At 42.0% G+C, this 25,325-nt stretch overlaps 1 protein-coding gene, 1 non-coding gene and 1 pseudogene across 3 annotated transcripts in view; 1 reads left to right on the top strand and 2 right to left on the bottom strand.

The window, feature by feature from the left end:
* The window catches only part of POC5 (POC5 centriolar protein), a 37,900-nt gene extending 20,192 nt beyond the window's left edge, over window positions 1–17,708 (bottom strand). The window contains exons 1-6 of one of the 2 annotated variants that reach the window (XM_025998287.2): window positions 17,563–17,708; window positions 14,849–14,944; window positions 6,953–7,094; window positions 4,582–4,668; window positions 1,954–2,159; window positions 393–569 (exon numbers count right to left, since the gene is read on the bottom strand). In XM_025998287.2, the coding sequence (XP_025854072.1) occupies window positions 393–569; window positions 1,954–2,159; window positions 4,582–4,668; window positions 6,953–7,094; window positions 14,849–14,932 (696 nt within the window). In that variant the 5' untranslated portion in view covers window positions 14,933–14,944; window positions 17,563–17,708. The remainder of the gene's footprint in view (window positions 1–392; window positions 570–1,953; window positions 2,160–4,581; window positions 4,669–6,952; window positions 7,095–14,848; window positions 14,945–17,562) is intronic. The other variant, XM_025998288.2, reaches the window with a different exon arrangement.
* On the bottom strand, window positions 6,467–6,571 carry LOC112919760 (U6 spliceosomal RNA). Its single transcript, XR_003234957.1, has one exon. It is a non-coding gene; the product is annotated as a U6 spliceosomal RNA (small nuclear RNA).
* A 6,238-nt stretch (window positions 17,709–23,946) lies between the features above and the next one.
* Window positions 23,947–25,039, top strand: LOC112919599 (phosphoserine phosphatase pseudogene; annotated as a pseudogene).
* Window positions 25,040–25,325: the final 286 nt, after the last annotated feature.

Raw genomic sequence — 25,325 nt, 5'->3', positions numbered from 1 at the left:
TTATTTTTATTTTTTAATTTTTAAAAAATATTTTATTTATTTATTTGAGAGAAAGTGAGCAAGAGAGAGAACATCCCAAGACCCCAGGATCATGACCTGAGCTGAGGGAAGATGCTTAACCAACTGGGCCACCCAGGTGCCTGTAGTATGCACCTTTAAAACTTCAAGCACATTGAAGCTGATGACAAAGATGAAATGACATGACCCTGGAATGTTTAATAGGACAAATATGTCTTATTTCTGTGCATCTACCTTTTTTTTTTTTCCAGTTTCTGAAGCAAACTTCCCTTTGTATCATGTATGACTTGAATACATTTAAGCATTACTTGGCATTTATTACCTAGCAAGATTTTTACTGCATCTCACTTAAAAAGAAATATAAAAGTGAAGACCTCATCTTTTCTCCCAATGGAGACTTCATAGGCTTTCTGCAGCTCCTTCAAGCTGTTGATCTGGTTGCACAGTTGTTTTAAATGTGCTGCGTGTTTTTCTTTCTCTTTTTTCATTTCCATTCTGTGCCAGTCAATAAAATTAAGTCTCCATTTGCTTAGTTCAGATATGATGTTTGTCTGAAAAATAAATACACCAGCAATTAAGCAGTTTAATATTGCTTCTTAAAATTACACTGAAATTAAGAAATATTAAAAATAATCAGAACAAGCAATCAACATTAAGAGCTATTTATAAAAACCACTAATGAGAACCTTTGTAAGTTTAACTGTCACGGCTCTTCTCAGTTCATATTTGCCATATTAGGGAAATGAATTTTTTTCCTATTTTAAGTTACTCTTTATGAAACCTGGTTGTCCTTTAAAAAAAAATTCAGGTCTCCTCCACCAGTAAACAGATACTTTATTTATTCAGGACTTTAATGTCCATATTAAGATGGAAAGAAGAAATGCAAGGGTTATGGCCTAGGCTCAGCCATAGGACAGGAAGTTATTTAGATAGAGGCGGACAATGGAAACCATGGGGATTGATGCTTTCCTCCCCCACATTATTTATCACAAAGGCCACCTTACAACAAACTGTTAAGTGTGGTCCCTTTTCACCCTACTAACTACCATAAGTGAAAATACCAAATCATCATGTTATCAAAGAAACTGGGTAACAATATGATTAACTGAACGTAGAACAAATTAGATGACTGCTCCAATGGACTTACACCATGACTGGAAGCATGAAACCTGTTCCAATGGGAGAAATGGTAAAAATTATACTAAAATATTATTTCTAGAATTTATGGTTTCAAATAATAGAGAAATATAAATGCCACAGAACTCTCATTAGAGTAATTTCACTGTGAAGGTGAAATCAGTTTTCTCAAACTGTTTCTCAGAAACACTGTCATTTTCTCCATTATATATTAAATAGCAAAAAACCTCTGCCATTTCTATAATATTGTTTTATTTAGAGGCCAATAATATCACCAAAATAATCAGTTTTTATAGACTTCTCAGTTACACACTATGGTTGCTTTAATAAGCAGCTATAAAATGAATATATGTTGCTAAAACTGGATGCTGTGTTTCAGACAAAAAGAGACATGATATGGTAAGGGTTCGATAAGGGTCTCTGCTACACATAGGCTGAGTCTTTAAAAACATCTGAGAAATTCAGTGGAAACTGCAGAACTATTCCAGCAACTGTTGAAAAGTATGCTATTCAAAGTATGGGTCCTGAACTAGCAGTGTCAGAGCTTGTTAGAAGTGCATAACTTCAGGCCCTGGTCAAGACCAACAAGGACAAGCTGTAGCTTAACAGGATCCCAGATGATTTGTATGGACATTACAGACTGAGAATTGTAGATTTAAAACACCGGACTAATCTTCTCAGGAAACTAAAGACTTTTTTCACAAAATCTTTTGATTCAAAGAAAAGAACAAAAGATAGTGGGATCAAGAGCAAAACTGTTATACTACATATTAAACTGTAATTGAATAAGCATAATACCTTAAGTCCTGAACTCCAAAGATCAAGTACATTTTCCATCTTCTGAAGGTTTTCATCAGAAATAAGAAAATCGCTCACAACGATCTCATGGACGTCTGCATGACTAGAAATAGTCCCTGGTGAGGAAGAGTCACCTAAGAGGTTAGAACTGAAAAAATCCATGACTGGGTGTGAGGGCTTCCTTGGTGATGACACTGGTGATGACCCTGGAGAGGAGGGAAAGGTGTGGTGGTCAGGCTGGAGAAAAGATAACCCAAATGTAAGGAGTTCTAACAGAGGGTAAGATGTCAGTTACCTACAGAGGTGGAGCAAAATGCAGAGAAATGACCTTTTAGTGTACTTTTTAAAGATTTTAAAATTTTATTCATGAGAGACACACAGAGAAACAGAGACACAGGCAGAGGGAGAAGCAGGCTCCTGGCAGGGAGCCCGATGTGGGACTCGATCCCTGGACCTGGGATCACAACCTGAGCCAAAGGCAGACACTCAACCACTGAGCCATCCAGGCATCCCGTTATAGTGTACTTATAAATTAAACTGAGCACAGTCTGAAATTAATACTGTAATTTCAGTATTGTCACTGAGTCAGGACTAACCAGCACAAGATGCCTCCTATACTCCCTCCCCCCAAAAAGGACCTCTATCCCAAACAAGGATACTTCATATATCCAGGTCCAGCCTGAGCTAAAGTTATTCTCATCTGCATCACCATATTAACATTTACTAAGTGATTGCTATGTTCCTGTAATAGTGTTTGAAAGATGAGCTCTTGGCAGTTTGGTGCCACCTTCAATCCAGGGTGTGATCCTGGAGACCCGGGATCGAGTGGGACTCCCTGCATGGAGCCTGCTTCTCTCTCTGCCTCTCTCTCTCTCTGTGCCTCTCATGAATAAATAAATAAAATCTTAAAAAAAAAAAAAAAAAAAGAAAGAAAGATGAGCTCTCCTATTATATGCCGCCAAGAGAGTCAGGCATTACTATCTCCACTTTACTGATGAGGAAACAGGTGCAGAAAGAGGCAACTAACCAAGGTCCTGGTGGTTGTATATATAGGTGATTATTACTTCATGTAAAACACTGGTATGGGTTTTAACACCAGCAAAATTCAACTCTATAAGTAGAAAGAGACTAGTAGTTTAGTTGTATCAGATAATCAGCTGTAAGGCAAACTGTTAGCCTTCAACATATAGGTGAAAATATATATACATCTCTCTCTATATATATCCATATATACATAATTCCCATCCTCTGCCCATAGACATGGTGGCAGGGTGGGGGGTGGAGGTAGGGGTGAAAGCCAGAGCCAGAAAAACTGGCATCTACCTTTAAAAAGCACAAAGTAGGAAAGGTTACTATTCTATCACAGATGCACATTGGAATTATAGACTGTTTATCATTTCTCACCTATTTTGCTTTTCTTAGGAGGGTCCTGATAACCAAGATTAAAAGGCCCCCCTGTCTTCCTTAGTGAATGAGATGAGTCAAACAAAGGTAAAGCTACTACAGGAACTTACTTAAAAGTAAGCCAAGAATGTTTTGCAAAAAGGATAATCATTCCCTAATATATATTTTTATATAAAAAATTTATCAACAAATGGTTCAGGCTAGTCAACTATGAGACACTACCTACGTATTCTGAAGAATAAACACAAAGAATAAAGTAGAGTGACAGAGTACATGAATGTTCTCTTTCACTAACAAGAGTTGCACTTGTGGAAAAGCAAGAGGCTCTGCTTTTTAAAAAATTTTTAAACATTTATTCACCTTTTACAAAATAGAATCACCTAAATGAACTACTTGAAATATCCCCCGGGGAGTACAATGCCCAAGCCTTTTATTTACAAGTGAGGAAATAAAGGATAGAGGCACTCTTTATGTGGTGGCTTAAATGGCCTATACGTCATATAACATCGAGTCACAAGGCAAGCAAAGTGTCCTATTTCAATCTATGTCAAAGAAAAAGTTTCAGTCTGGTACTAGTTTGCTTTTATAATCTCTGTAACACAAGTTAATCTCTCCTTTCAACAAAGAAAAAGCAAACTTCAGGCTGAACCCACCACCACTAGCAGTATTCAACCAAAACTTAATAATTTTGTCTGAGTTGCTTTTTACTGACTGTTTTCTATTTATAAAAAGTATATATTAGTTTTATGCTATAATCAGTAATGACACACACCAATTTTCCTTTTAATGAATTTAAGCTAAAAGTAAATATATCTGAAGAAAACCAAAAAATAATAGAACAAGTGATATAAAGATAGGACAAAAATTATTAAGTTGGTACACAAATGCCTGAATGTTGGGAAATAATGCCCTGGTTCTTAAAAACATTTAAATTGGCCAAGCTCTCTGACATTCCATTAATTCTTTTAAAGTATTTGCCTGCTAACCTAGCAGTTTTAAGAAAGGATGCCATACACTATAATACATTAACCTGTCTTAATTGTACTATTTTGGAATTTTATGAAATTACTTTAAATAAAATTAGTTAATAGATTAGCAACAGCAACATTAAAGAATCCTGCCAATAAATAATATGGTGAAATTATTCCTCTTATTACACAAATAATATTCACCAAACCATACAATGTTATATATTAATAAAAACAAAGTAAGGCAAAGGCATACCATCTGTCTTTGAATGACTTGAAATATTCAAATCACATCCTTTCCCAACTTCCATCCTTGTTTCTCTTACTACAGGGCTATTTCCTGCTGAAAAGAAATAAAAAAAAATTTTTTTATTAAACCAAACTACTCATATCAAAGGTCTAATGACACATAGCTAATTTAAGAAGGTAACAGTGTCTACAACTTTAGAGCAAGCAAAATACAACTGCTGGGGATACAGGGACACCAAGACAAAGAACAAGAAGAAAGAAAAAGTCTGAGACTAGAAAAAGTCTTACCGTATCACTAGTTAAGCTCAAATTGACCCACCAAACAGAGCTGAAAGAGAATGCAGCCTACTGCAGCATTTAGTCCACGCTAAGAGACTAAGTGGATGACTGGCATTAGAACTTAGGAGCTACGCTAACACTGGTTGTTTTCCAGGGGCCTGGGGCTTTTCACTAGCTGCAATCAAACTAAAGTGACACTGGTTCCCCCAGAACAGGGACTTAGTCAATACACGGCAGAAAGAAAACAGAGGAAAACTTCACTAGAATGTCTGTGCTGGAGGCTTACATATACTCTGCCAACTTCAAAATACACCCTGCTTATACCAAGTAACAGCAAATGGGATGATAAATGCATATATTCCAACCATGCCTATGTGTGAATTGGGATATGTAAATTCACTGCCTGCTGTGTGCTTAAGATCTCAAACCCTTTGTGGAAAAGGCAGAGTATGAATGAATGAATACTAACTTGCATGCTAGAGAAGAACAAGGGTTTTATTTATTTTTTAAGATTTTATTTATTTATTCATGAGAGACCGAGAGAGAGAGAGAGAGAGAGAGAGAGAGAGAGAGGCAGAGACACAGGCAGAGGGAGAAGCAAGCTCTATGCAGGGAGCCTGACGTGGGACTCGATCCTGGGACCCCAGGATCCCACCCTGGGGTGAAGGCGGCGCTAAACCGCTGAGCCATCCAGGCTGCCCAGAACAAGGGTTTTAAATTCCAATTGATGTCCCTGAAAGGCTGGCAAGCCGGAGCAAGGAAAGGACTCCCACTTTGTGTCTCTGGGAACAACAATACAGTAGGACTGCAGCCAGTGGAAAAGGAAACAAGCTTTTGGTAGAGGCACAGAGGGTGAACACATGGATTGACTATTTACATATTTTATAAGACAGTTCGCAGCACTTTGGGTTTGCTCAGTAGGAACTACAGGCTGAGGTCAGGATCATGGTCAAGATCACTATGTAAAATGAATAAATCCCAGTGTCCTATCTCTTGAGGATCAACTAAAATTTAGGCAGAAAATATTCAGTGTTAGAATGTTTCAGTGGCATGTTCTGCCCTTGATCCACTGTAGTAGGTGGAGGACAGACGAGCAATGAAAACTCCAGGTCTGCAGAGGGAGAGGAACCAAATATCGGGGCTGCAATTTCCCAGAAACCCAAGAGCCTGCTGACTCCGATTAGGCTGCATCATGTGCCTTCAAGAAGAGATCCTCAGAGTTATGCCTATTGTTGACAACCGCCCATTGCCAGGGCCATCTTAGGGGACCTTTCTGTGCCCTTTTAAGTAATATTTACTTTGTGAGCTGTTTGGAATCTTGCACTTTAGTGAATAAGGAATGGATAGGTGGAAGGAGTTTTACCCTCCTTTCTCCAGCTTTCATTCATCTATCATATACATTCTGGTCTGTGTTAGCTTTCAGTACTGTCACTGACATAGTCCAAAATGGGTTCACCTTTGTGGTGATTTCAAACAGTCTTCCATACTCACAGAAATGCTACCAACCATGCCCCAGCAAAGGGCAGTTATCAACAATAGGCATAACTCTAAGGATCTCTCCTTAGAGGTTTTTGGGGTTTTTTTGTATATTTTTTATTGGAGTTTGATTTGCCAAAAATATGAAACACTTCACGAATTTGCGTGTCATCCTTGCGTAGGGGCCATGCTAATCTCTGTATGGTTCCAATTTTAGTATATGTGCTGCCAAAGCCGAGCACAACTTAAAAAGTTCTGAGGGCTACCTATGGACCACCTTTAATTTGGGGCCTTGGGCATTTAGTTTCCAAGGTAATCCTGGTATCTAACGATTGGAACAAGCAGAGGTGCAGTATACTCCACTGAGGAATGTACAATGACTACTGTGTTGCTTTAATTATTATTTTTCATATAAGTAGCACTCAAACAAAATTCACATAAAAATCCAGCTGTCACGTAAGAGAGAGAAACATTGAAATGGAAAAAGTTCCTCCACATGATAGTGATACACAGGACTGACTGAGAAGAATCACTGGCGAAACATTTTCACAATCATAGGTCAATAGCATTAATGAGCTCAGTAACATCTTAAATTAAGAGATATCTTTAAAAATATACATGACCTTGATTATGAAGAATATCATCAATTACAGTAGGAACCCTAACATCTGGTACCACTTCTCCCTTAGAATGACATGGCTGTGAAGCATCTGATTCAACGTTTGGAGTCACAATGGCATAACGAAGCAGTTCTTCATATTCTTCCTATGAGAAGCCAATAACAAAGAATATATTTATTATAACACATTCAGGCAAAGAACAACAAAGACACAGTTAAACATGTTCTCTACTTCAATTCTCAAAATAGCATTCCCATGTCATAAGCAATGTGTACTCCTTAAAAACAATAAAATCCAACAAATAAACCAATCCAAGTTTCTTCCAGTGATAGTACCTTAGTACACAAATTCCTTCGGCGTGTCTGTCAATTTAGCAGTGGTGACACCAATTACCTAGTGTAGTTGCCTGAAGCCAACCAACAGCTACAAGGCAGAAGAGCCCTCCCTCAACTGGCAGCTGCTTGCAGGCCGGCAGAGACACCATTAGCCACTTCTCTGCTTTTCTGAAACTTCGTTTGAAGATGTTGCTCCCAAAGACTCCACAATAGGATAGTCTAGGGATGAAAAGTAGTTTTGACTCTGCTTACTGACAGCCACCATCCAACAACAGCCACTCAGCAACAACTCTGGGTCTCTCTTCACAGTATGAAAAGAGTATAAGGGAAATACTGGAAGAAGACAAATACTGACGATAGAGAGACCATGAATGTAAACCTGTTTCACTCTATCTGCTGGCACCTTCATAGCACATGAGAAAGGAGTGATAAAAAAGGGGTTACGAAGTGTAGACCTTACAGGAATTCCCCAGGCTTTAAAAAAAAAAAAAAAAAAAAAGAATTTCCTAGTGCAAATACTTAGCTATTTCTTCAGCCAAATCAAAAAATGTTATTTGTGAAGTAAAAAAGTATACTGGAATTTAGTCTCTATTCACAAGGTATTGGTATGATATAACAAATATTCCTCCTAAGAAGCAGTTACTTTTAAGAGTATTGCATGGACCCACAGAATGTCTTTGCATTAAAAAAATTGGGGGGAAGATTTTCAAGAATGTTAAATGTTATTTTCCATGGGATTATTCTGTGTTAGTTTTTCTCCATAAGAAGTTTAGTTCAGATACAGAACTATCTTCTCAATAGTCCTAATTGTCTTATTACCTGGATTCATCTTCAGTATGAAGATAACCGATGCTCAAAACTACCTCTTTGAAAGGTCATAGTCAAGACCTGCTGAAGCGAACTGAGTGAATTGTCGAAATCAATGAATTATCTTTGATAAAATCATTATATGGTATACGTATTGGAAATTAGCAATTTTTACTCTTTCCCTATGATTTTCTATGAGTAAGAATATTTAACTGCCCACCACACCCAAGTTTCCAGCCATGGTTGTATCACAGTTGGCTGAAGTAAGTGTCTTCATGTTTCCCAAAGGAAAAGGAAACCAGTCCCTCCCTGAGAGTGAGAAGCTGTGCAGCAGCAAATGACTTCAGATCATGTTACATGCTTATCATATTACAGTCTTAGCACTTATTTCAAGTTTGCATCTTCTGGGTGTTTCTTGTGTGATTTTTTTTTTTTTAACTTTTATTTATTTATGATAGTCACACAGAGAGAGAGAGAGAGAGACGCAGAGACACAGGCAGAGGGAGAAGCAGGCTCCATGCACCGGGAGCCCGACGTGGGATTCGATCCCGGGTCTCCAGGATCGCGCCCTGGGCCAAAGGCAGGCGCCAAACCGCTGCGCCACCCAGGGATCCCTCTTGTGTGATTTTTATATTACGAAAAGTTTGAAGAAGCAACCAATTTTGTTGGTGATTCCACACTGAATAAAAAATTTTCTATCAATTTTTTTTATGGTTTTGATCAGTTTATTTGAAGAGGAGATACATTTTTAAGAACCTACCAATTTTTTTCTTTCTTTTAAAAGATTTTATTTATTTTTTTTCATGAGAGACACAGAGAGAGGCAGAGGGAAAAGAACAGGCAGGGAGCCCGATGTGGGACTTGATCCCAGGACCCTGGGATCATGCCCTGAGCCACAGGCAGACGTTCCCACTTAACCACCCAGGCGTCCCAAAGAAAGCTACCAATTTTTCATAATGCACAGAGAAATTGAATCACTATGGTATACACCTGAAACTAATGTAACTCTGTGTGTCAACTATACTCAAAAAAACAAAAAAGCTACCATTTTCAACCATTTATGTTAAGAATCAGAATTTTCTTATTATCATGTAGCCCAAATAAAATACAGATGCAAAAAGGTCACTTAGGCTTATCAAACTATGCTGGTCTTCTATCATTCACCAATGTCAAATCTGCATTTATAAAGGCAGCCTCATTGTTTTTGCTACCTTTGTGAGAAGTAAATGTCACAAATTTAAATTTATAACATAAATCTACACAATTATATTTCTGCTTTAACCTTTTCCTATTGGAATTTGAAGCAAAATTGTTTGAAAACAGGGTTTATGCTGGTAGCGGTTTGAAAGCTGCTGGTCTTTAGGTAATTAAATGTAAAAAAGTGACTTGGTTTTAGTTTCAGCCTTGATCTGCATATTTAATATAGATTACTTATATACAGTAAATTTAATTACAGAAAGCTCAAATTTTTACATGTCAAGGTTAATTGCAGAAGAGAAAGAGATACTCCAAAGTGAGAATCATTAGAAAGAAAACTTAATCATCAGATTTTGGGGCACCTGGGTGACTCAGCCGGTTAAGCATCCAATTCTTGGTTTCTGCTCAGGTCATGATCTTGGGATAGTGAGATCAAGCCTGAGTAGGACTCTGCTCATGGCAGTGTTTGCTTAAGATTTCCCTCTCCCTCTCCTTTTGCCCCTCCCCCACCCTCTCTAAAATAAATATTATTTTTTTTACTCCATCTTTTTTTAAAATTTTTATTTATTTACTTATTTATGATAGTCAGACAGAGAGAGAGAGAGAGAGAGAGAGAGAGAGGCAGAGACACAGGCAGAGGGAGAAGCAGGCTCCATGCACCAGGAGCCCGACGTGGGATTTGATCCCGAGGCTCCAGGATCGCGCCCTGGGCCAAAGGCAGGCGCTAAACCGCTGTGCCACCCAGGGATCCCTAAAATAAATATTAAAAAAAAGAACCTTTCATATGGCTATAGACAACTCCTTAGATATATCCCCTTTATGATAATAAACACATGTCTGATTTTTATTTATTTTTTAAAAGACTTTATTCATGAGAGACAGAAAGAGAGAGAGAGAGAGAGAGAGGGGCAGAGACACAGGCAGAGGGAGAAGCGGGCTCCATGCAGGGGGCCCAATGCGGGACTCGATCCCCGGACTCCAGGATCATGCCCTGCTGAAGGCGGCAGTAAATCTCTGAGCTACACAGGAATCCCCCATGTCTGATTTTTAAACTTACGTTTCCTGACAGAAAATAAAAGTATTTCACATTATGGTTATCACTGAGGTAGGAGGCTCTTACTAGAGAAAAAGTAACTTAGAATTTCAGATACATTTCATTTTTATGTTGACAAAAATAACTACAATTCTTTAAATTTAAATATTCTTAAATTTAAAAAATAAATTCCTGAATCATATCAGTTTTCCAGTTATTACAATAAAAGGAAATACCCAGAGAGTTTGATAAATTGAAGCCCTATACAAGATAATCCACTGGTTTCTATATACTCGAATGTATGAGCCAGTCCTAACAACATATATAAAATTTCAAGGGTAATACTCTCTATGACAGAAAAGGCTAACAGTCCAGCAGCATCTGTTTTCCCTTTATTCCTTTAAGTTTCTAAGACCTCAGGGTCTGACCTGGGCAAATGACCACCCAGCAACATTTCTCAACCTCCCTTTCACAGGTATGGCCAAGAGACCTAGTCTATGGAAATGGCGTGTACAACTTCAGGGCATGTCCTTGGAAAGGAAGCTGCTTGCTCCTACTCGCTCTTCCCATGGGTTAGAGACGGCAGTGAGCTAGCACCCAATGATGCGAACCTCGTCAACACCCTAGGGCATGGCACAGCCACAGGAGAGAAGAGCCAGAGTCTTCAGGTGACCTCAGGACTCCCTACCAGCTCTGACTTACAAGAGACTATGTATCAGCTCACGCTTTTTTTTTTTTTTTTTTAGGATTTTATTTATTTAGTATGTAGAGAGAGAGACAGAGAGAGAGAGAGAGAGAGAGAGAGAGGAGCACAAGCTGGTGGACCAGCAGGCAGAGGGAAAGGGAGAAGCAGGCTCCCTGCTGAGCAAGGAGCCCGATGCCCTGCAGGGCTTGATCCCAGGACCGTGAGATCATGACCTGAGCAGAAGGCAGACACTTAACTGACTGAACCACCCAGGCACGACTCACTCAAGCTTTTAAACAATTTACTTAACAATTTTTACTTGGTTCCTGTTAAAGTGGCCAAAATAATACCCTATTATACTTCCCAAACAGCCAAAATAAACTTTTGACTTCGACTAAGAACACATAAAAATGTGGCTGTTACAGATTGAATGTCAGTGTCCTCCTCAAATTCATATATTGATAACTGGAATCTCCAGAGCAGCTGTATTTGGAGATGGGGCCTCTATAGTAATTAAAGTTACCTAAGGTCACAAGGGTGGGGTGCTGATAAGTCAGGATTAGTGTCCTTTTAAGGAGCGCAGAGAATTCTCTGTCTGCCCATGCACACGCACTGAGGAAAAGCCATGTTGAGGACTCAGTGAGAAGGCAGCTGTCTGCAGGCCAAGAGGAGAGAGCTCACCAGAAACAGACCCTGCCAGACCTTGCTTTGGTACATCCAGCATTCAGAACTATGAGAAAATAAATTTCAGTTGTTTAAGCCACCCAGGCTACGGTGTTTTGTTATGACAGCCCAAGCCAACTAATACAGTTGGCTATCTTGTACTTATATTTTGATGTCAATTAACTTTTTAATTGGTGACAATTACAACTATATTTAGCCAAATCAGCATTGCTCAATCAGACTTAATTTATTACAACTTCTAGCCTATAACGGGAGGGGAATTAGAAGTCAGTGGCTTTAACTTGTAGCCTCCCTAATCTGACTTCTGCTCTGGATCAGAAAAGGGGGGGAAGAAAAAGAGCCAGACATGTATTACAAAGTCCCCACAACAAGCACTATGACTTAGAACAGAGGTAAGTAGGTGTATATTAACAGCATTCTATGTACATATGTTAATTTATCTTAAGTAAGACTAAAATACTAGTTATTTAAACAATTATCATACTTTCATATATGTAGATACAGGCCAAATGGGCTATTTTAAATTTAAGGATCAAAATAAATAATATTGTGTTTCTTAATTATTAAAAATAACCTGTCTTCAGGTAAATAAGAATCCTGAACTAACAACCAGAACTTGTAATTTTGCTCCCCACCAACAACACCTGGACTGGTGTGACCCTGAACTACAGGTGAACCCATACATACCATGTAAGGTCAGGGCAGCTGGCTGCCAGTTTGGAGTTGTGCTTGGAGGGAATTACCAGTCAGTAAGCACCACGGATGCTGCCCATCCCTCAGCATTCATCAACGAAGTTTTAGGAATCATTCACACAATTGAGACAGTGAAGAAAACTCCCTTAGAAGGAGTACTGACTTGTAAGGGGCTCTTATATTAAATGTTTAGTTTTACATATTTGTTATCTATGTAAAAGCATATAGTTATTTTTAACATGTTTTAGTATTCATATTTTGAAATGTTTCCAGGAATGGAAATATAGCCAAGTTTTCAACTGTCATCAAGAACCAATAGGGTCGTAAGCTGAGGCTTACTAATAAACAGAATCTCAGGTGGGCTGACATTCTAAGCAGGTAACCAGTAACACAAAATTATTTCTGGCATGTTTCTCTCAAATTCTACTCTGGAGATTTATTTTTTTGATATAAAGCTTTGTCTCCAGGCAAAATGACAACTTGAGATCTTACAAGGTGTTTACATTTTAATATTAAAAGGATCTGAACCCAACAATGACAATGTGTGGGGTTTTGATTCCCTCACCAGCAACAAGCTATTCTTAGGCACTAGCTGAGTGTCCTGCAATTCAACTCAATTCTGACACTATCTACTGGAGACAGCATCAGGTTCCACAAAGTAAAGGCTCAGTCCTCTAAGACTTCACCTCCCCCAGCCCAAAACTCAGACACCAGGACCAAGTCCAAGTTACCCCCTGAGCTTATGACTAACCAGCTACACAGACTGGAGGTTCCAAAAATCCCTCTCCCCAGGTCTGATGAATTTGCTAGAGCAGTTCACAGAACTCAGAGAAACATTTTCCTTACCAGATCACCAGTTTGTAACAGAAGGATCCAAGAGACACAGGACAAGGTATAGTGTAGAGGGGAAGAGCTTCCATGCCCTCTCCTGAAAGCCAGTCACCCAGCACCTCTATACAGCCACCAAGCTGGAAGCTCTCGGAACCCTCTCCCACTGGGTGTTTACGGAGGCTTCATGACACAGGCAAGCCTGATTAAATCATTGGCTCCTGGTGGCAGAACTCAATCTCCAGCCCCTCTCCCCTTCCAGGAGCTCAGGGTGGGTGGGATGAAAAGTTCCAACCTTCTAAACCTGTGGCTAGCTCTTTAGCAACCAGCCCCAATCCTTAGGTGGGGTCCAAAAGCCACCTTGCTAGCATAACAAACACATTTATCACTCTCATTATTTAGGAAATTTCAAAGGCTTTTGAAACCATGTACACAAAATGGGGATGAAGATCGAAATATATTTCTTATTATAAATTGCAATATCACAAGTATAAATTAATCAGTTCTCTCCTGAAGCAAGTTTGAAAAAGGCCGAGATAAAAAATGCAGGAAAGTCCTGCTGCCTTCAAAGACGGCACAAGGTAGAAGTACATCCAAAGCTGGAGCAAGGAGGAAACATCTATGTCACAATTCCACACTATCTTTATCCTAGTAAATATTCACAGTATTTCCCCAATAGCCTCCCAATTTCTAAATCTGTAATTTCAATTAAAGGAAAACATTTGTTTCATAAAATATCTTCCTAAAGTTTTTCTCGTATTATACACTTTCAAAAACTTACTCTATTTAGGCATAAACATACTGTCCAGCTTTTCCCCCTCTTAAGTGGTACAATTCTAAAACTCAAGACATACCATGTCAGACTCTCTCATTTAAAAACTACTTTAGAAATCTGAATCCATATTTCTGATAATAAAACATGTAGGAATAAAAGAAATTTAAAACAGTTCATGTAAAAACCACACCATCTATCTGTCACCGTCCAGGTCCTGGGCAGCAGAATGTGCTGAACGTTGTAGCAACAGGGACTAGAATCTAGAGTAGAACTTTAGGGAATCTAGGGCCCCAGAACAGCGTATTAATTTGCATTAAAGTGAAAGCAACATTCAGCAGCGATGGCTACAATGAGAAAATCTCAAGGAAAAAAATGTTTCTTGGGATTTCCAGCTTCACTTGTTATGCTGTTTGAAGCTTTTGCACAGAGTATTTGAAGAGCTCATGACTGTTTTCTGAAAGGTTCAAACAATGTAAGGCATGTATGTCCCAAAGTTTGTGCAATAATTCTCGAAGTTTGATTTTATTATAATTTGACCTACATCATACGCTATAAACAAAACGTAATTATAAAATGTACGTGGCGTGAATAAGTGAAAAATGTATTTCTAGTTTTCCCTCATATTGTCACTTGTTTAAAATAAATCACAACAGGGACGCCTGGGTGACTCAGTGGTTGAGCGTCTGCCTTCGGCTCAGGTTGTGACCCCAGGATCCAGGATCCAGGATCCAGTCTCACATCGGGTTCCCTGCAGGGAGCCTGCTTCTCCCTCTGCCTGGGTCTCTGCCTCATGAATAAATAAATAAAATCGTTAAAAACCAAAATAAAATAAATCATGACAAACTTAGACATGTCTTCCTACCTGAAGATCTGAAGAGACAGAACTGCGCTGGTCAGAGTCTTTCTGCATAACGGGAAGCGAGCATTTCTCTTCATCTGATGACATTCTGCACAAACACTATAAAACAATAGAAACTCACTTCAGTTTTCTTCCCTTGATATAAACATTTTAGTTTTCTATATACATACATCCTAACCTGTAAACAATAATCCTGTTAAAATCTTTCAACATATTGAGCACCCACCAACAAAATAAGCAGGCAAGGAAGGAAATAGTAAAAGACTCAATTCTCAGCATCAGTGAGTTTTTAATGTAGTCAAGGAGATGACACAAATATATGAAACGTTAAAGAGAAATGGAAGCTCCTCAGACACATCCACAATGGGGTCTGTTGAGAATAGACTGTGACCAATGTTCCTCAGCAATGTGTAGCAACCTGTATGCTGTTCGTTGTCCTATAAGATACTGAACCCAGAGAGAATGAACAATGTAGGCAAATTCTCTGCTTAAGGAAACTTACCATTTGGGAATATTATTTTAAGAAAAGCAAGACTATACAGAACGAAAGATTCTTATACACCATAGAAAAATTGTTAAAAGTCTTAACCAAAAAAATAAAACAAGTACTTTTAATAACAAGTAAATAAATTTAAAGGGCAAGTAGTAGGGAGCCCGGGAGGCTCAGTCAGTTGGGCATCTGACTTTTGATTTTGGCCCAGGTCATGATCTCATGTCCTGGGACTAAGCCCCATGTGGGCTCTGCGCTCAGTGTGGAGTCTGCTAGAGATTCTCTCTCTCTCTCCCCCCTTCTTTCTGCCCCTCCCGCTATTTGTTTGCACACACATGCACTCACTCTCTAAAATAAATAAATCTTAAAAAAAAAAAAAAAAAAAGGACAAGTAGTGACTATTCAAATTCCCTGAACAGGAGTTACATGTAAAACAGTGGTGAGGAATTAAGATGAAGTTCTGTCCTCACAAACTTTAGAATCTGCAGAGATAGCCAGACACACATAGAATATGAATGACAAAATGGAAAAAAAAAAAGCTAGTAGACCCAAAAACAACAGCAGTACAAAGCAGGGAGTAAGGAGTAACTATTTTTCATGGGGTGGGATTATGAGGGTGAAGAAATGGGAACGCAGTCAGAGAATGTTTTAATTAAGAAGATGAACCCAGTATTGAGATCTGAAAGAGAGATAGATGTAAGGACACGCTAGGCATTAGAGCAGCAGAAGCAAAGACACAGAGGGGCATGTGTGCCGGCCAGGAACATAAGTAGTTTGCATGGCTGAAGCAAAGGGTGCAAAGCGAGGCTTGGCTAAGGATGCAACAGGCAAGGTAAGGAGCTGCTAGAGTATGGAAGATCATTGCGTCATGTCAAAAAATGTGGGCTTCCCTCTAGAGAAGTTATTGAAATGTTTCAAAGTCATGACATGCTCAGCCTCTTCTTGTAAAGCCTCCAGGTTTCTAGCTTGGGCAATCAGACGGATAGTAGTGCCACTCACCAAGGTGAGAATCGGATAGTAGTGCCACTCACCAAGGTGAGAATCGTAGGAAGATAAGCAGGTTGGGAGGGCAATGTGTTCAAAATCAGACCAGCTGGGTGTGAGGCATTGCAGTAAAGCTGTGGATACACCCTTTACAGTGCACAACAAGGACTGTGTCCACGAAATGAAAGCTGCTTTCTGGAGTTAAGCAATGAGGGAGCTCTTCTGCCCTGGAGGGACAGTAAGAGGAATCAGCAGCATAATGGGAAGTGCTGAAAAAGGGAGGGGGAAAAGATCACCCAAAAAGAGGAGTGTGAGAAAGAGTTCTTATTCTGAGGTCCATTCACCCAAATTATATGCAGTATTTTTAGTATAAATGCACATGTGTATTTATCTAGTAAGAGGATCCTCAGCTTCTAATGTGTTCAGAGGGGCCTATAGCCCTAATCAAGTTAAAGGCCTACTACTGTAATGAGATTAATAACTAGAAACACACGCACACACACACACAAAAAAAACTAGAAACAGTAACATTTAAAGGCAAAGACAGGAAAGGAAGTCAGGGGAAGCTCGGATGGTTCAGCGGTTTAGCGCAGCCTTGGGCCCAGGGCGTGATCCCAGAGTCCCAGGATCGAGTCCCGCGTCGGGCTCCCTGCGTGGAGCCTGCCTGGGTCTCTGCCTTTCTCGCTCTTTCAAGAATAAATAAAATATTTGAAAGAAAAGCAGAGTGGTAGAATTATCAGAAAGAAAAGCATCATAAAAACTTGGGGAAGGGCGAGGTTACGGTCCAACCTCGCCGTTCGCCAAGTTTTTATGAAGAAAGATGAAAACTGGGGTCTCCTGAACATGGCAGGAAGGAAGTAGCTGACGTCTATCTAAGTAATTTCGGCGGAAGATGAAGCAGGTGTCCATCACAGCAGCCTGAAACATAAACGAGACCAGGACATCGAGGTGGAAAGCGCAGAGCACGGAGGTCAGGCCCCGGCGCGGGACGCGTCCGCCCCCCGCCCCGCGCGTCCGCCGCATCCAGGGGACCAGGCGTGGGTGGGGCGGGGAGGGCGCGCGGGGAGCTCCACTGGCCCTGGCCGGGTCACACTCTGAAGAAAGCGTCGGCCACGGGGGCCTCTCCCCTGCGTCTTCACGGGCCGGAACCGCCCCCCCCCGCCGGCTCCGCGGCGTAGGAGCCGCGGCGCAAACACACGCAGGCCGCGGCACCCCCCAGCCCCGCACGGCCTCCACCACCTACCGACGCGGCTCTCCGCGAAGCCGGACGCTCCCCTCCGCGTCTCGTCCCGCGGCGCCGCCGCCACAGCAGCCGAGCAGCGGCTCCCGGCAGCAGCCCGACAGTTGCAGCCGCGGGAGGAACAAAGGACGGCGCTGTTCATTGGCCCCGAGCTTCAGCAACCTGCCGCTTGATTGGCCGCAGGTTCGGGGGCGGGGCCCTGGCCGCCGGGGACGCACCGGGCGGGGCGGGGTTCTGGAGGGAGAGCCCCGCCCCCGGCGCCGGCCGCAGCAGGGGGCAGGGCCGTGGACCGAGGAGGACCCGCGGGGGCGGGGTGTCTGGAGGGAGAGCCCCGTCCCCGGCGCCGGCCGCAGCAGGGGGCGGGGCCCTAGGCCGACGAGGACCCGCGGGGCGGGGTGTCTGCAGGGAGAGCCCCGCCCCCGGCCCTGGCGGCAGCAGGGGGCGGGGCCCTGGGCCGACGAGGACCCGCGGGGCGGGGTGTCTGGAGGGAGAGCCCCGCCCCCGGCGCCGGCGGCAGCAGGGGGCGGGGCCGTGGGCCGATGAGGACCCACCGGGCGGGGCGGGGCCGAAGGAGAGCCCCACCCCCCGGCGCCGGCCGCAGCAGGGGGCGGGGCCCTGGGCCGACGAGGACCCGCGGGGGCGGGGTGTCTGGAGGGAGAGCCCCGCCCCCGGCGCTGGCGGCTGCAGGGGGCGGGGCCCTGGGGGAGCTCCGCCCGCGCCCGGGAGCTGAGCCGCGGGCTCTCTCCGGTCGGCCCTGGGCCCCGCTGGGTGAGAGGGCGCCCAGCTGCGCTGATGACCTCCGATGACCCCCAAAGCCCGTGCTGGCCCTTGTGCACGAGAATCCTCTTGTCCGTAATGCCCTGCCACAGGATCGTTGGAGGTGCTTTTTAAAAGTACGGATTCCTGACACCCACCCCTCTGCTTAATTCCTTCCGTCTTAGCGCCAGAGAATCAGAATTTTTAACGAGGACTACCAGTGATTCTGGTGGAAGAGTCAGCGAACCACACTGTAAGAAACTGCTGGACGGCGTGTTACTAATGACCTCAGGTCAGGCCCTTCTGGCGAAGTGACTATGAACCTTAGAATAATCGGGTCATAATTGTATCCTGGCTCTACCAGCTATTCGCTGCCACCTTGGGTAATGCTGCCCACATTAGGATCCAGGTTGCAAAGGGGGAGCCCCGTCTGGGGACCAAGTAATGAGCTCTGGCTGTTCTCAGGCTCCCTTTGTTACGGGAGGATGAGGTGTCTGCGTTTTGTTTGTTTCTGTAGATAGAAATGGCATAACCTGGGCCCGTCTACCTTCCCGTTGGCAGAGCCAGACTTCTACTTGTACAAACAATGAAGTCAGAAGAGCCAGGAGTTTCTTTGGCATGAGCTATGCTTGTGTTCCTCTCCCCCACCCTCTCCCGTGGTTATCATAAATAGAACAAATTCCTACTAATGCATATGAATTCATACCTGGTTGAAATATGTTTTTGAATTGAAATGCAACTAATGACTCCATACACTGTAATTTTTACTGATGGACTTCCCCCTTTCTCTCCTGCCTCTTGGCTCCATGTTGCTCTTTTCTGTCTTCTCTGTCCTGGGGGGGTAGATTTTCATAGAAAAACATTGGGTAGGTCATCTCCATTCTTCTGTGAGGGTACAGAGAGAAAGAGACCAAACCTAATCTGGATATCAGGAATTTAAAACGGATTCTTTTTCCAAGATTCTGAGAGAAGGGAAGAGGGGAAGAGATGGAGAAAGAGAGAATCAAACACCTGCAAATTCATAATTAAATTGCCAGCTTGAACCTTCATAATTATTCATTCAACAAATAATAATCTAACATTCATCAGATGTAAAACATTTTGTTGGTGCTAGGAATAGAGTGGTGAACAAAATAGACACAGTCTGCCCTCTTGGGAAAAAGGGCACATCAAAGAGGAACAAAAAACCCCACACATGTGAATAAAAAATTATGAATTATGTTTGAAGAGAAGGGATAGCAGGAAATGCCTGACTGAGAAAGTTCATTTAAGCTGAGACCTGAAGATGAATACGTAAAGAACTTATTTTATCTAATAAACACACATATGTTACTATGTTCTGGGCATTATATTCATTAACTCATTTAATTCTCAGATTATCTCTATGATATAGATGCTGTACCCATCCTTGTTTTAAAGATATGAAAACTGAAGCTCACAGAGTTTATGTGGCTTGCCTAGTATCACACAGCCAATAAGAACAGAACTGGTGTTCAAATGGAGGCAGTCCAGACTCCAAGTCCATGTTCTTATCATTCAGTATGCTCTGTTGGGAACTGCATGTCAGTTATGTATTGGATGGTGTCCTCCAAAAAACGATATTTAAGTCCTAATCCCTTGTACTTGTGAATATGATCTTACTTGAAAATAGGGTCTTTGAAAATATAATCGAGTTAAAATGAGGTCATTTTGGATTGGAGTAGGGCCTATCTAAAACTAGTGTCCTTTTGGAGAGAGAGATATAGGGAAGAAGATGAAGGCATTACAGAGAGTCAGACAGAAAAGTTCAGTTTTATTTTTTTATTTAAAGATTTTATTTTATTTATTCGTGAGAGACACAGAGCGAGAGAGAGAGGCAGAGACACAGGCAGAGGAGAAGCAGGCTCCATGCAGGGAGCCCGACGTGGGACTCCATCCTGGGTCTCCAGGATCATGCCCTGGGCTGCAGGAGGCGCTAAACCGCCGCACCACTGGAGCTGTCCAAAAGTTCAGTTTTAAATATGCTATTTGGAATGCCTAGAGATAGCCCAGTGCACTGTCCTTTAGGCCATTTGACATACATGTTAGAGCCCAGAAAAGAGATCTGGACTCATAAAAAAAAAAATGGGTGTGCTTTGGATATAGATCTGTGGAGGACTCCAAAAAGGCTCCAGTTCTTCATATCTCCCGTATCAATGTCCTTTGCCATGCCCTCTCATTAATGGCCAATGGGATTTAACAAACGTGGTGGAGGCAGAGGCTTTAAAGGCACTTGTGTGATTGACTTGGCTTATTCTTGCCCTCTTTTTTGATCATGGGGACATGCCTAGACTAGCCAGTTGGAAGATGAAAGACATGTGTATTAGACTTGAGGTGCCTTGTCATCCTGGTGGAGGCCATCCCAGATCAGTCTGTAGCCTACTGACATTCAGACAGGGGTGAAAGTCCAATAAAAAATGGTAAGACCATCAGGTAAACTTCTAGAGTCATGAGCTCAGTGAATGTTGATTGTCTAAAGCCACTGTGTTTTGGGTGGTTTGTTATGTAGATTAACTCCTAAGAGAGAACTGATAAGATGCAATTTAAAGCTAAGGAACTAGATGAGACAGCCCTGGGGGAAGCAGGGGTTGGGGAGAGTAGGCAGAGTAGAGAAGAGGGTTCAGAACCAAACCCTGGAGTCAGCTACTGGTTAAGGGCTGGTATCCTTACATGTCAATGGAGAAGCAGCAAAAGAGACTGAGAAGGAGAGGCCAGAGAAATGGGAGGAGAACCTGGAGAGGCTTCAGTAAAATGCTAGTGAAGTGGCTAATGAGTTTAATGATATGGAGGCCTTTCCGGGCCTTTAGGTGCCCTAAATTCTGAACCTCTGCTCTAATAATCTTTCATCTTCTTTTAATCATCACTGTTTTAGATTTGGCTGTTGGTGAATTTGGCTTGGATTGTTTCTATAGTTGCATGTCTTCATTTCTTCTTTCTACAACTCACGCTTCACAATGCTGACAAATCATCTTCTTAAAATAACATTGCATTGCATAACTTCTCCCTCAAAAACCTTCCATGGTGTTATATAGCATTCAAAGCTCTCCTAAATGCAGAAGATCTAGGCTGGAATCTTTAAATTGTCCATGTGCTAGGTATACAACTTTAGGGAAGTTCTGTATCTTTTATGAACATAAGCCACATCTTTTTAAAGTTGAGAAAATAATAGAACCTACCAAAACTAAATCTAAATCTGAACCTGAATCAACCCATCTATCTACCTATGAAAATTATCCCTTTTGAAGCTGGGGAGATGTCAGCCTAGTTAGATTATGCGTCCCAGTCTACTTTGCAGTTTAGTGAGGCAATTGAATATGTGTGGAAGTGGAATGTACCATTCCCTGAACTAGTTTTTAAGACTTTAGGTATGTTTTTTCTGAGCCTTTTCTTTCCCCACTGTGTTGAATGATCATGTGAAATAGAACTCCTTTGCCAGTTCTGTAATATTAAAAAAAAGTTTTTTTCCCTTTAAATACTTGTTTTTGGGGGTCAGTCTGTTACAGCCATCACTAATATAATTTCTAGGTGTGTATAGATGGATACGACACTGTTGGGAGGCAATGTATATGAAAGTATTTTTTAAATTTTTTAAAGTGAGGTAAAATAGCATAGGGTTTGGAGTCATAAAATCTGGTGTTTAACTTTTTTCCAGAAGTTAGCATCAAGTTTTATGTCTCTCTAAGGACCCCATGGGAACATTTACTATCAGTGGTGGCAAGAGTTGAAACCCGTGTCATTTTTGCTAGACCTGGGTTAGGGGATTGATTTGAAACTTGTTTCTTTTTCAGGTCATCTGTGACTCATCTTAAAATGTCTCCTGGGATCCCTGGGTGGCTCAGAGGTTTGGCGCCTGCTTGCGGCCCAGGGGGTGATCCTGGAGTCCCGGGATTGAGTCCCACATCTGGCTCCCTGCAGGGAGCCTGCTTCTCCCTCTGCCTACATCTCTGCCTCTCTCTCTGTGTGTCTCTCATGAGTAAATAAATAAAATCTTTTAAATAAATAAATAAATAAATAAATAAATAAATAAATAAATAAATATTAAGAAAAGGTCTCTTCACTCTATTTGTTTAGCTGGGACTTTAAGGGAAAGATCCTCAATCTGGGAATCTAACACAAATGACTTGTCCTAGGGTAGCAACCGTAATTTAGTCTATCACTGTGATTTTATGGAGGAGTAAATTAGATCTAGAGGAAAATAGATTTACTTTTCTTGAGTTGCACATCTGAAGAGAGAGAGAGAGAGAGAGAGAGAGAGAGAGGCATGTCCAGAGGAAGGGAAAGGAGTAGCGGTGGAGATGGGGAGATTTGAGTCAGAGCCCTTGCCAGGGCCTCTGTCTGGCTAGAGGCTGCCATAATCTTACCTATCTTTCCACCAGACTGCCAAACTCAGATTTTCTTCCTTTCTTTTTCATCTCTTCTACTCCTCAATTCAAATGTACCTAAGGCTGGACTTTGTTTCTCCAGGTCATAGGTGGTTGACATAATAATAATTTAATCTATACAGAGAGAGGAACCAGCCTCCAGAGTGCTCCTCTCCCTGTGAGTTATGAACACTGGCCTTCTGGAAACAATGTTTTGGTTTTTCTGAATCAGATAAATGACTTGATGGTGAGATTTGAGTTCCAGCAGGAAGGTGCGCAAAGAACACGGTAGATTATTTTTGGGTAAGAGGCTCACAGTGTGTGTCCCCAAATAGAACTTCTGTAGCTGAATTCATAGAACACATTTACCTGAGGCAGAGCAAAGGGAAAAAGACTGTCACTTAGCCAAGACACAGGGTGGTAGCAGGCACTACGTGCGCTGTGGTCTACAGATGTGGCACCACGGCAGTGATGTGCAGGGGCAAGTATTTGCTGTGGAGTAAGAGCTTGTTCAGGATATTTTGATTCCCTGGATTCCACAGTTATATTTTGTTACCCAGCACTCCCTGGCTCTTTTATAGTAGAGGGGGGTTAATTTCTTAGCTTCCTCATCAGCCTTCTGTTCTTCCTAATTATAAGGACTCATCCAGGACCCTCTCCATTAGCATCCTCCAGCCATGTAAAATCTTCTTCACCTTTCATGTTTCTTTCTTTGGATAAAGCCATCTAAGTCTAGCTGTGAGAGGCAGGATTAATTAGTTTTTCAGAGAATAAGTTAGTGAGTCCCACTGATGTTTTGAATACTACACAGATGCTGTATTCTTGGGTCTTTAGGGTTTCTGAGATGGGTTTGCAGATCAGGGTAATTCAGCCCAGTGATGAGAACCTGTGCAATTGGAGGTTAGGGAAGCATATGCAAAACCGACCAGAAGCCACTGCACTTATCAGCAAATTTCATATGATTGTTTGGTAAAAGCTCCACAGGTCTACACAGGTCACCTCTCTCAGGACTCTGCAACCAAATGAGCCAACTGTGGGCCCCTTGCAATCAAGAGTTTACAGCTACAGGAGCCCCGGAGACAGAGGCTGGGCCCAGCGAGGAGCAGCAGCACTCAGGCTCCTGCTCCCACAGAACTCACAGGAAGAGTTCTCTCATAAAGACGTTTGTAGTCAGAACTTTATGCTGCATTTTTATTCAGGAAAGAAGCAGGAACAAAAGAGTGTCATTTCCTAGGAATCCAGCACTGGAGAAATGAGGAAAATTCTTCCAAGGCTGGTCTCCCATGCAGAATTGAGGAAACTTTTCTGTTCAGCTGATGTAGTATGGTTTGAGGTTGATAGCACAATCATCGGAGAAGATGGAATTGATGAGCTAGCCAAACTGTATGGAGTTGAGGATACTATGTCAGAGATGACATGGCAAGCCATGGGTGGGGCATGCATTTCACGGCTGCCCTCACAGAGCACTCAACTCTGATCCAGCCTGCCAGGGATCAGGTGCCATGGCTGATAGTAGCGCACCCCACCTGACCCCGGCATAAAGGAGCTAGTAAGTCGCCTGCAATAGGTTTTCCTATTATCCGGTGACTTTAGGAACATTGTAGAGCATGTTGCTTCAAAACTCAATATCCAGGGCACCTGGGTGGCTCAGTCAATTGACTGCCTCTGGCTCAGGTCATGATCCTAGGAGTCCTGGGATTGAGCCCCTGAGTCAGGCTCCCAGCTCAGGAGGGAGTCTGCTTCTCCCTCTCCCTCTGCCCCCACCCCTGCTTGTGCTCTCTGTCTCTCTCTCTCCATCTCAAATAAATAAATAATCTAAAAAAGATTTTATTTATTTATTCATGAGAGACACAGAGAGAGAGGCAGAGACAGAGGCAGAGGGAGAAGCAGGCTCCCTGCAGGGAGCCTGATGTGGGACTTGATTCCAGGACTCCAGGATCACGCTCTGAGCTGAAGGCAGACAGACGCTCAACCACTGAACCACTCAGGCATCCCAAGTAAATAATTTTTTTTTTTTTTTTAAAAAGCTCAGTATCCCATTAACCAATGTACTGGCCAGTAAGCTGAAATTCTACTTTGATGGTAAATATGCAGGTTTTAATGAGATGCAGCCAATAGCCAAATCTGGTGGGAAAGAAGAGTTTTTAAATTTGTGAAGGCAAAATTTCATTTTAAGAAAATGGTCATGATTAGAGATGGAGCCATAGACATGGAAGCCTGTCTTCCTGCTGGTGTTTCCATTGAGTGGAAATGTGATCACACAACTAAAAGACAACTCGGAATGGTACAACTCGGAATGGTATATCACTGATTTTGTAGAGCTTTTGGGAGAATTCACAAAATAATATCAATTTTCATGTAGTTCATAACAACTTCAGGTTAATTTTTAAAAAATATTTTATTTATTTATTCACGAGAGAAAGAGATAGAGGCAGAGACACAGGCAGAGGGGGAAGAAGGCTCCATGCAGGGAACCCGATGTGGGACTCAATCCCAGGACTCCAGGATCATTCGCTGGGCTGAAGGCAGAAGCTTAACTGCTGAGCCACCCAGGCATCCCAGGTTAATTTTTTAAAGTTAGAATTTGAGGGGTGCCTGACTGAGTCAGTTGGTAGCACGTGCAATTCTTGA

Source organism: Vulpes vulpes, chromosome 14, assembly GCF_048418805.1.
Source record: "Vulpes vulpes isolate BD-2025 chromosome 14, VulVul3, whole genome shotgun sequence".
Classification (NCBI taxonomy): domain Eukaryota; kingdom Metazoa; phylum Chordata; class Mammalia; order Carnivora; family Canidae; genus Vulpes; species Vulpes vulpes.
Note: the sequence above shows the minus strand (reverse complement) of the source record. Positions and strands in the feature narration are given on the sequence as shown.